Here is an 11109-nt window from a genome sequence, read left to right on the forward strand (position 1 = left end):
CCACAGGCTGTAGGCTACCAGCCTCTCAGCTAGTATGTTAGGTGCCAAATGCTACAGAAAAAAAAAAGACAGGACAAATGGGTTGAGGGAGGAGCGCTGTAAGGAACATGGCTGTGGTCGACTTCAAGGAGAAAATAGCATTTGCACCAGGGCTTGAAGGGTGAGGGAGCGAGCCGTGTGTTCTTCACGGGATGAGAGTTCCAGGAGGTGGGCACAGCCGGTGCAAAGGCCCAGGGGTGGGGATGTACCTCCTGCTTGATGAGTATGAAGGAAACCAGGACGGCTGAAGTGCAGGGTGGAGGATTCAGAGTTAATGGGGTTCCAGGCAGCCCGAGACCTTTGTCTGTTACTCAAAAGTGGGAACTCTTAGGAGGTTTTGAGCCGAGGAAGGACATGATCTACCTTTCACTTAAAAAGATCCCTCTGGCCCCCCGTGTTGAGAATGAAGACTGGGGACAGGAACGGGGAGCATAGAGGTAGGGAGCCCAATTTAGAATGGTCCTGGTGGTGGTTGTCCAGGCGAGACAGGAGAGTGGCTCTGTGAGCAATGGCAGCTGTGGAGGGAGTATGAGGTGGTCAGATTCTGGATGTTTTCAGGATAAGCCTCTAGGATTTGCTTACAGACTGAATGAAGGTGATGGAAGAGAGGAGCCAGGGATGACTCCAAGGGTTTTGGCTTTGACAGCTGTTAGGATGGAGGATCTGTTTATGCAGCAATGGGGATGATGAGGGTGGGGGGGTGCAGACTGGAGCTTTGCTAGTTTTCTATTGCTGCTCTAGCAAATTACTGCAAATGCAGTGGCTTAAAGCAACAAATTTATTCTTGTGTCGCTCTGGAGATCAGAAATTTGAAATGAATTTCAGGTTCCTCCCAGAGGCTCAGGGGAGAATCATTCCTTTACCTTTTCCAGCTGCCTGCCTTCCTTGGCTCATGGCCCCACTTCCATCTTCAAAGCCTAGAGTGCAACGCCTTCTCGCCTTTAACTTTTGTCCTTATATCTCCTCTCTGACCCCCCTGCCTCTCTTATAAGGTCTATTGTGACTCCATTGGCCCACCTGGATAATCCTTCCCAAAATCCCTAACACAGTCACACCTTCAAAGTCCCTTTGGCCATCTAAGAACGCAGTTGTCAGTCACAGGGGCTTGCGTGTCTTTGGGACCGTTGTTCAGCCTACCATGGTGGGAGTGGGTGAGCTTTTTTCTGGACCTGTTCAGTGTGAGAAGCCATCAAGACCTTTCTAGGCAGCTGACTTGGAAGCCTGGGCCGTAGAGCAGTTTGGAAGTTGTTAGAGAAGTTACTAGCCAGCCTCAGTGACAGGTCATGGGGAGGCCCTCCCGGGAACGGGGGCCTAGAACCGTGACAGGTCCCTCCTCCACAGCTGGCAGCCTCACAGCGGGCAGCTTGAGCTTGAATCCAGCTCTAACTGGGGCAACCCTGGATCGGCTCTTGTGTCTGAGTTTCCCCTCCTGATAGGAAAGGTGGGGCATGTAAATTCCTGCCCCGGAGCTGGTGCCCAGGCTGCTGTCAGAACGTAGGCTACTGGTGAGGCGCTGCAGGCAAGGCAGTGTTTTAGTTCAGATGCAGAATGATGGACCAGACACGGCTGCTTGAAAAGGGAAGGGGCTGCTGGGGACACAGTGGGATCCTGTCCCTGGGGGTGTCCCAGCACAGGGTCACAACTGGATGCTGGTGCCATAAGAGGAATTCAGGCCACCTCCTGCCCCAAACTGCAGGTTCCCTGGGCTGCTCGGGGGGAAGGTAAATGTCTCCTGCCCCCTCCATTGGCCCACCTACAGGAGGGTGTGATGCATCCCTTGTCCCCTGGGAACCCCAAGGTGGCCTGGGTCTCCCTGCACCTTCAGATCCCCGGGGTCGACGGGACCAGTCTTCTACGTCCCTAGAAAGTGCCAGTGTCCTCCCTCAGTGCGGAACCTCTGGCTCCAGGTTCCCTTTGGCTCTGACCTCCTGCTTCTGCCGATACCCTTGCTGCCCTCATTGGTCCCTCGGGATCCACACACAAGGCTGTCCCCGTGCTGATCCGAGGCTCTCGGGGACAGCACATACATTCGGGCCCCAGCACGAGATCAGACACCTGCATCCTTAAAATAGGATGGCCAACCTCCACCCCATTATACCCCCGCCCAAAACAAAGCCCGTTTCCTCCCTAAGAGGCTGATGGTCTGCAGAGGTCAAGCTTATGCCAGACTTCCACGTGGCTGTTCTGTAGCTGCAGAAAGTAAGGCTCTGACAGGCTCAGCTTGGGCTGGGGTCTCCCAGCTCCTCCGTGCTCCCTCCAGGGACCGCTCAGTGGTGGTGACGCTGCCGCTGCTGCCTGTGGGAGATGAGCCCCTGGATGTGGCCCGCGTGACCAGCCACCTGGTGGAGGAGAAGCTGCTGCGGCCGCTCCGAGAGCTGTACAGGACCAGCATGCTGGCTGGGTACCACCGGCTCAGACGCCACCTGCAGGGGAGCCCCTCTGGATGTGCGTCCTGCCCCGCCCTCCTCCCTGGGAGCCCCTGCGGGATGCGGGAGGAGGACCTGGCAGGGCAGACGGACAGTGGGATTGTTCCTCGGTCACCCAGGGAAGGCTTAGCATTGTTGTGCTGGGCCCATCTGGTCCCCAGCTGAGCCCAGAGGGTACTGGGCTTCCCAAGGTCAAACAGGACTAGGGTGGGGCTGCAGATTCAGGCTTTCATCCAGAACAAGAGCCTGGAGCGTGCAGGGAGGTGTGGTGAGTGGCTGAGGGCTCCAGGCCAGCTTCCTCCCGGCGGACCCTGCAGGAGAAGCAAGAGGCAACCCTCCAGTTGTAGCCAGAAGCCACTATTGAGTCCAGACTGTCGTCAGGCAAGGCCTGGAGCTGCAGGCAATGCCGGGACCCGCTCAGGGGGCTTGGAGGCCCTGGGAGTTTGCCTCGGTCCTCCCCTGGATGTGCTCTGGTGAGCCTTCGCACCTCTCTGGGACTGGAGCAGGCAGCGTGGCTCACTCGTGTGGTACCAAGCATGTACCCTGGGTGCCGGGGAGGGTCTCAAGTCGGTGGGCCGTTGTGGCTCCCAGGCCTTGGCAAGGGCTGGTGTGTAGTGTGGGGTCTTGTGATCGCCCAGGTGGGAATGCGGCGGCTCGGGTGGGTGGGGGGGTGCCCTCCTAGAGTCAGGGTACTTATCCACTATGCAAAGGGTTGACTGGAAACAGCCTGGCCTTTCGGTTCCATATGTGTGACCTGGGGCTGGCCTGTGACCTTCGGCTCTGACACCCTGTGAAGCCATCACGGCCAGTAAGTGGCAGGTACCTGGTCCTGGCGTGTGTTCAACAGGTGGTGATTCTCTTATCCACTCCCCACCCCCGACCTAAGCAGCGGTGATGGCTCAGAACCAACCCTCTCTGGTGAAGAGGGCAGAGCCCAGCCAACATGGCACCTCCTCCTGTTGGATGGAGCCTTTTGCCCCATATATGTGTGTATATATATAATTTTTAACGGTGAATATGTCTGTCTCCTGCAGTTGCTTCATTGAGATCTAATTCACATACCACCCAAGTTGCCCATGTAAAGTCACCGATTCAGTGGCTTCTGTCTCTTCACAGAGGCGTCTATCCATCGTCACAGTCAGCTGCAGAACATCGTCATTACCCCGCATCCCTTAGCTCTCAGTGCCCCCATCCCTTGGCTACCCCCAGCCTGCTTTCTGTCTCTGTGTCTGATAGCGTTTGCCTATTCTGGACACTGTGTGTGGACGGAACCGTGCTCGTCTCTAATGGGCTTTTTGCTCAGTGCAGAGTTTCCGAGGCTTACCGTGCTGGAGGGTGTACCAGTCCTTGGTCCCTTTTTATTGCCAGCTTGGCTGTAGACTGTTCATCTTGGGGCACCTCTAGAACTCAAGTCATCTTGAAGCCCAGGGTTCCTGGGAACAGACACCCCCTTCCCCACATGGGACTGCCCCTGAGGACACACGGGCCAAGGAACAGGACCTGGACACCCTGGGGTGCCCCGGGGGCTCAGGGCCCCCATGCAGTGGGCACAGTGGGCCCTGCTCACCTGCCTCTGGCCTCTTTCCCCCAGACCATGCTGTGGTGGCTGGGGCCAGGCACGTGGTGACCTTTGACGGCCGGGTGTGGGGTCTCAGCACCCACTGTGGCAGCCTGCTGCTGGCCAGGGACTTCGCTCACGACACGTTCTCACTGACGCTGAGCCGGGCAGGCTCAGGGCTCACGTCCCTGACTGTAGCGCTGAACCGCAGCACCCTGGTCTTCTACCCCAGCCTGAAGGTGAGTGTGCGAGAGTGGGAGGGGCCGGCCACCAAGGACACAGGCCGCCCTGTGGGCTGTCACGCCCGCATGCCTGTGCCCCGTGGAGCACGTCACCTGTCCTGCTCAGCCCCTGTCTGGCCCACAGACCTACAGGCTGTACAACAACTCCCTGCCTGGGGAGAGCTGTCTGGACCTGGTTTTGCCTCCGCCTCCTGCCAAGACCAGGATCGAGCTGAGCAGTGAGGACGGCGTCTCCATCGCCTGTGACGTCCAAGCCGGCCTCTGCAGCCTGACTCTGGGCGTCTGGCAGCACGGTGGGTTTGGGCCCCTGCTGGCAGCTTTAAGCCAGGGCGGGGTCAGCTTCCAGGGCTGAGACCGACAGATCCCGGTGGACAGCACTCTGTGTCCTTGGGAGGCTGGGGGCTCGCAACTGGAAGAGTCAAAGGCTGTCTCTCCCACCTTTGAGCTCCTGCACTGGGACACTCCTTACTCCAGGGGCAGCGCAGCTCTTGATGCAGCCCTGCTGGGTGACTGCGGCCCTGCTTCAGGCGCTATAATACACACAGTCCGAGCCTCTCCACGTGAGCCTCCCACTGTCGTCCCCTGGGACAGATGGCCTGACCGAGGTTAATTTACTGGCCCCTGCTCCCACGGCCATGAGCCCCAGAGCCGGGCTTTGAGCCCAGGGCTGTGGCCCCGCGTTTCTCCCCCTTCTCTGGGAACACCTCCCGGCCACTCAGGATGGGGATGCTGGACAGGGGAGGCCTGGGGCGGAGCACAAATCTTTCCTCAGTCCCTTTTCTCCTCTCCCTCTGGTGAAGATTCGGAGGGCTGGTGTTGCAGGGGTCAGGCGTGGAGGGCGTAGGGCTTAGCCAGACCCACCACTGACCCTGTCCAGCAGGCTCTCATGGCCTGCCCTCCCTTCCCTGCCCCACAGGCCTGTCCGCCGGCTTCCTGGGCACCAATGACAATGAGGCAGACAATGAGCTGATGCTGCCGGACGGCTCGGTGGCCAGCAGCCTGGAGGAGTTCACGCTTGCCTGGCAGGTGAGCCGATTGGCAGCCCTTCCCCCTCGGGCTTGGGCGTCATCACTAGGGCACGCCACTAGGGGTGGAGATTGGAAACAGGTGTGGTCAGGTGTGCCCTGGAGCAGGAAGGGTCTGTGTGGATGGGCCATGGACCAGAGCAGGGTGCAGGTGTGGCCCCCATCCGAGCCGAGGGATGGTTGTCCCCTCTCAAGGCTGCTGCACCTGGTGGAGCTGCCCAAGAGGAAAGAGGTCCAGGCAAGAGGCCTGAGTCTTGGGTTCATCCCGCCAGGTGGGTAGTGACTGCAGGGCCGTGGAGAAGACTCAGCTGGCATGCCTAGGACAGAGCCCCACCTGCCAGGCTTTCTTCCAGGACCCCTATTCCAGCCTGGGGAACTGCTTCGGGGTGGTGAGTGTGAGGCTGTGGTGGCCATTCAGCAGGTGGACCACGGGACAAAGAAGGCCCTTGCCCCCGTCTAGCCTACACCCCTCCTCTGTGCTACTCCCAAGAGTGTGGTGGGCAAGGACACTGACTGCAGCTCGATTTCAGGTGGACCCCACACCCTTCCTCAACCTGTGCCTCCAGGACACCTGTGGCACCCAAGAGCTCCAAACTGCCTGCACCCTGGCGGCCACCTACATTCACCTGTGTGCCCGGGGATTCGTGCCCATGGACCCTCCTCCACAGTGTGGTAAGCTGCATGGCCAGCAAGCACTAGGACCCCTGCCTTCCAGCCCAGAGGGAAAACCAGGTCCTTTCTCTTAGCTCCTGCCAAGGGGATAGGCACTCAGTTGTCATACAGTGAGCTAATAAGAGTCAAAACAAAGCTATGTGCAAAGGAGTACTTACTAAGAAAAAGAGGTCCAGCCACGTCTAGCAAGCCCTGTGACCTCTGGCACAGGAGACAATAGCTCTGGGAGGTCAGGCAGCTATAAGAGATAGTCACCTCCTGAAAACTTATAACCACAGACCTGCCATTAGGAGGTTTGAATGTACACTCTACAATGGGTGCATGTGTGCCCAGGGGTCCCCAATGTCATGCATGATTCCTGTGGCTAAAGCCCCACTACACAGACACGGAAGTCAGCAACTGCACCAGACCACAGCAGTGTAACCCTGTTAGAAGTACCCATAACACTCATGAAAGAACAGTAAGGCAGGCTTTATTCGGGGATCTGTGGTGATAGGTATAGGGGTCCACTGCAGTAGGGGGAGAAAGACTGGGCTCAGCTCTTAGTCCAACAGGGAAAAGGGGGGATTTATAGTCCAGGAGCAGGGTGGGGATCAGGGGATGGAAAATTACTAAGAAACATCAGGGGTGAGGGAGATTCTGGCTAACCTGGCCTAACAGGATTCTTGCTGAAGGCAGGCCACGGTGATGAGACATCACCAGGTGAGGACTCCTATCAGATGTCGAGGTGATCAGCTGTGGAGGGTGGGAATTCTGCTAAACTGACTTAACAGAATTCCTGCCAAAATTGGACAATGCAGAGATGACAATGGAAGCCTAAAAATCAGGGCCTAGTTGAGAGGAGTTCTAAGAAGCCTGAGTAGAGTTTGGTCAAGGAGAAAATCTTTCTCCAAAATCTTTGGATGCTAGAATTAGGGATTATCAAAGATAACTTCTAGAAATGAAAATATTCCCTGAGATTTAAAACTTAACTAATGTTCTCTTCTGCTGTTGATTCTGTTAACTGGAAAACCTGATTAAATGAGAAACAGGGAGACAGGGCCCAGACAGAGTAAATCTCTGGAAACAAACTCAAAAAATAGAGGCCTTGAGACTCAACAGAGACTTTAAAATAACCATCTTAAATATGTTCAGTCAGCAGGAGAAGAAGGATGGGTGGGCAACTAAGTGAAACCAGGAAAACAGTATCTGAGCAAATTGAGAGTATCAGCAAAGACGTTACAAAGAACCCAAAACATTCTGGAGCTAAAAAATACAATAATTTGTGCTGCCTCCAAGAGATGCACTTTAGATCTAAGGACACACATAGGTTGAGAGTGAAAGGATGGAAAAAGATACTCCATAGAAACAGTAACAGTAAAAGCACAGTCCAAGAATGAATAGAGAGGCGAGCAATAAAGAACTAGAGAACTTGAACAACATGACAGATTGAGTGGACCTAACAGAGATGTACACAGTACTCCACCCAACAACAGCAGGGTATCTGTTTTTCTCAAGTGCACACTGAACATTCTTCAGGATAGACCACATGTTAGGTCACAGAACAAATCTAAATAACTTTTAAAAAATTGAAATTATACGAACTATTTTCCAGTCACAGTGGAAACTAAAAATGGCAGAACTGGAAAAAAAAATCACAAATTGTACAAAATTAAACAACATACTCAAACACCCCATGAGTCAAAGAAATCACAAGGTTAATTAGAAAATATCTTGAGACAAATGAAAATAAAAACACAACATACCAGAAGTATGGGCTCTAGAGAAAGCAGTGCTAAGAAGGAGATGTATCGTTGTAGATCCCTCCATTAAAGAAGAGCACAAATCAACACCCTAACTTTACTCCTTAAGGATCCAGGAAAAGAACAAACCAAACCTGAAGCTAGCAAAAGGAAGGACATCATGAAGATTAGTGCAGAGATAAATGTAGAGAATAGAAAAACAAGAAAGAAAATAATGATCCCAAAAGTTGTTTGTGTTTTTTTTTTAAAAGATCAACTGAATTGACAAATCTTTAGCTAGATAGACTAATATAAAAAAAGACGACTCAAAAGTCAGTAAAATCAGAAATGAAATAGGGGCCATTACGACTGATTTTTACAGAACCAAAAAGGATTAGGAAAAAGTACTATGAACACTTGTATGACAGCAAATTGGACAACCTAGATGAAATGGACAAATTCCTAGAGATGAGATATATAACCTGCCAAAGCTGAATCATGAAGAAACAGAAATCTAAACAGACTTGTAACTAGCAAGAAAATTGACTCAGTAATCAAAAATTTCCCAACAAAGAAAAGCCCTGGGCCAGATAGTCTCACTAGTGACTTCTATCAAGCATTTAAAGACTTAAAACCAAGCCTCCTCAAACTCATACCAAAAAATTGAAGAGGGAACATCTCCAAATCCATTTTATGAGGCCAGAATTATCTTGATACCAAAGCTACAGACACTTCAAGAAAACTACAGAATAATACCCCTGATGAACATAGATGCAAAAATCCTCAAAAAAAAAAAAAAAAATACAGCTGGCCCTCCATATCTATGGGTTCTACATCCACAGATTCAACCAACAACAGGTTGGAAATATTAAAAAAAAAAAAAATCCATACTGGCAAAATTTACATAGCATTTACATTATATTAGGTATTATAAGTAATCTATAGATCATTTAAACTATACAGGAGGATATATATAGGTTATATGCAAACACTATGTCATTTTGTATAAGGGACTTAAGCATCTCCAGATTTGGTATCTCGGGGGGGGGGGGTCCTGGAACCAATCCCCATGGATACTGAGGGATGACTATATTGGCAAACAGAAATCAAGAGCACAGGAAAAGGATTCTACACCACAACCACGTGGGGTTGTTCCTGAAATGCAAAGACGGTTCAACATAGGAAAATCAATGTAGTATATACCACATTAGCAGAATAAAAGGGAATAAAAAACACACGATCTTCTGAAATTGATGTAGAGAAAACATTTGACAAAATTCAGCACCCTTTCATGATAAAAATACTCAACAGTCTAAGAATAAAAGGAAACTACCTTAACATAATAAAGGCCACATGTGACAAGCCTGCAGATGATAACGCCATATTCAATGGTAAAAGACTGAAAGCTTTTCCTCTAAGATCAGGAGTAAGACAAGGATGCCTACTTTTGCCACTTTTGTTTAATATAGCATTGGAAGTCCTAGTCAGAACAATTAGGCAAGAAAAAGAAACAGAAAGCATCCAAATTGTGAAGGAAGAAGTTTTCTCTGTTTTCAAATGACAGGATCTTATACATATGTAGAAAACCACAAAGATTGAAAAATTTTAAAACCTTGTTAGAATTGGTAAACAAATTTGGCAACATTGCAGAATATAAAATCAACACGCAAAAATCAATCGTTTCTATACACTAACAATGAGCAATCCAAAAAGGAAATTAAGAAAATAATTCTATTTATAATAGTATCAAAAAGAATAAAATACTTAGGAATAAACTTAACTGAAGAGGTGAAAAACTCTTACATTGAAAACTACAAAGCACTGCTGAAAGAAATTCAAGCAGATACAAATAAATGGGAAGATAGCCCATGTTCATGAATTGGAAGACTTAATATCATTAAAGTATGAATACTGCTCAGTGATCTAGAGATTTAATGCAATTTCTGACAAAAATCCCATGGCTTTTTTTTTTTTTTTTTGCAGAAATAAAAAAACCTACCTGAAAATTCATACGAAATCTCAGAGGCACCCCAAATAGCCAAAGCAATCTTGAAAAAGAACAAAGTTAGAGGACTCACACTTCCTGGTTTCAAAACTTGTAACATATGCTACAGTAATCAAAACGGTGTGGCACTGGTGACATACAGACCAAAGGCATAGCAAAGCCCAGAAGTAGACCCTTGCACATATGGTCAAATGATTTTTGACATAGATGTCAAGACCATTCGATGGAGGAAGTAGTCTTTTCATCAAACGGTGTTGGGAAAAATGGATATCTACATGCACAAGAATTAAGTTGGACCCTTACCTTATACCATATAAAAACCTTAGCTCAAAGTGGATCAAATACATAAATGTAAGAACTAAAACTATAAAACTCTTAGAAATCTTAATGACATTGGGTTTGGCAATGATTTCTTAGTATAAAGGCAGCCTATGGAATTGGAAAAAACATTTGCAAATCTTATCTGATAAGAGGTTAATATTCCAAACACATAAAGAACTTCCACAACTCAGCCTGTTTTAAAAATGGTCAAAGGAGTTGAATAGACATTCCTCCAAAGAAGCTGTACAAATGGCCAGCAAGTACATGAGAAGATACTCAGCATCACTAATCATTAGGGAAATGTGAATCAAAACCACAATGAGATACAAACACATCTATTAAAATGGCTACTATCAAAAAATTAGAAAATAGTGTTAAAGATGTGGAGAAATTGGAACCATTGTGTACCGTTGGTGGCAATGTAAAATGGTGCAGCCAGTATGGAAAACATGTTGGCGGTTCCTCAAAAAAATTAAAAATTAAATTACCATATCCAGCCATTCCACTTCTGGGTATACACTCAAAAGAACTGAAGGCAGGATCTCAAAGAGGTATTTGTACACTCACCATAGCATCATTATTCACAACAGCCAAAAGTTACAAAGTGTCTATCAACTGAATGGATAAATAAAATGTGTGTGTATGTATACACACACTATGGAATATTACGCAGCCTTAACAAGGAAGGAAATACTGACACATGCTACAACATGGATGAACTTTGAGGAACAATATGGTGAGCGAAATAAACCAGTCACAAAGGGACAAATAGTCTATGAGTGCCCTTATATGAGGTACCTGGAGTTGTCAAATTCATAGAGAATGTAAAGTGGTGGTTGCCACGGGCTAGTCTAAGTGGGTAATGGTAGTTATTTAATGGGGATCAGGTTTGCAAGATGAAGAGAGTTCTGGAGACGGGTTGCACAACCATGTGAATGTACTTAGCACTGCTGACCCGTGCACTTAATGGTTAAGTGGTAGGTTTTATGTTATGTATATTTTGCCACAACCAAGGACTTTTTGAATTAAAAAACTTTTTCTGAGCATCTACTTCATATGCTAGGCGTGGTAATACAACTATAAACACTGTACTTACAAAC

The 11109-nt window shown here is 49.2% G+C and overlaps 1 protein-coding gene across 4 annotated transcripts in view; it reads left to right on the plus strand.

The window, feature by feature from the left end:
* LOC102515882 overlaps positions 1 to 10353 on the plus strand; it is a 111706-nt gene extending 101353 nt beyond the window's left edge. For all 4 annotated transcript variants that reach the window (XM_032460786.1, XM_032460787.1, XM_032460788.1 and 1 more), the window contains 7 exons: positions 2300 to 2484; positions 4057 to 4262; positions 4390 to 4558; positions 5182 to 5291; positions 5563 to 5679; positions 5821 to 5962; positions 9667 to 10353. In XM_032460786.1, coding sequence (XP_032316677.1) covers positions 2300 to 2484; positions 4057 to 4262; positions 4390 to 4558; positions 5182 to 5291; positions 5563 to 5679; positions 5821 to 5962; positions 9667 to 9686 — 949 coding nt within the window. In that variant the 3' untranslated portion in view covers positions 9687 to 10353. The remainder of the gene's footprint in view (positions 1 to 2299; positions 2485 to 4056; positions 4263 to 4389; positions 4559 to 5181; positions 5292 to 5562; positions 5680 to 5820; positions 5963 to 9666) is intronic.
* Positions 10354 to 11109: the final 756 nt, after the last annotated feature.

Source organism: Camelus ferus, chromosome 18, assembly GCF_009834535.1.
Source record: "Camelus ferus isolate YT-003-E chromosome 18, BCGSAC_Cfer_1.0, whole genome shotgun sequence".
Lineage (NCBI taxonomy): Eukaryota > Metazoa > Chordata > Mammalia > Artiodactyla > Camelidae > Camelus > Camelus ferus.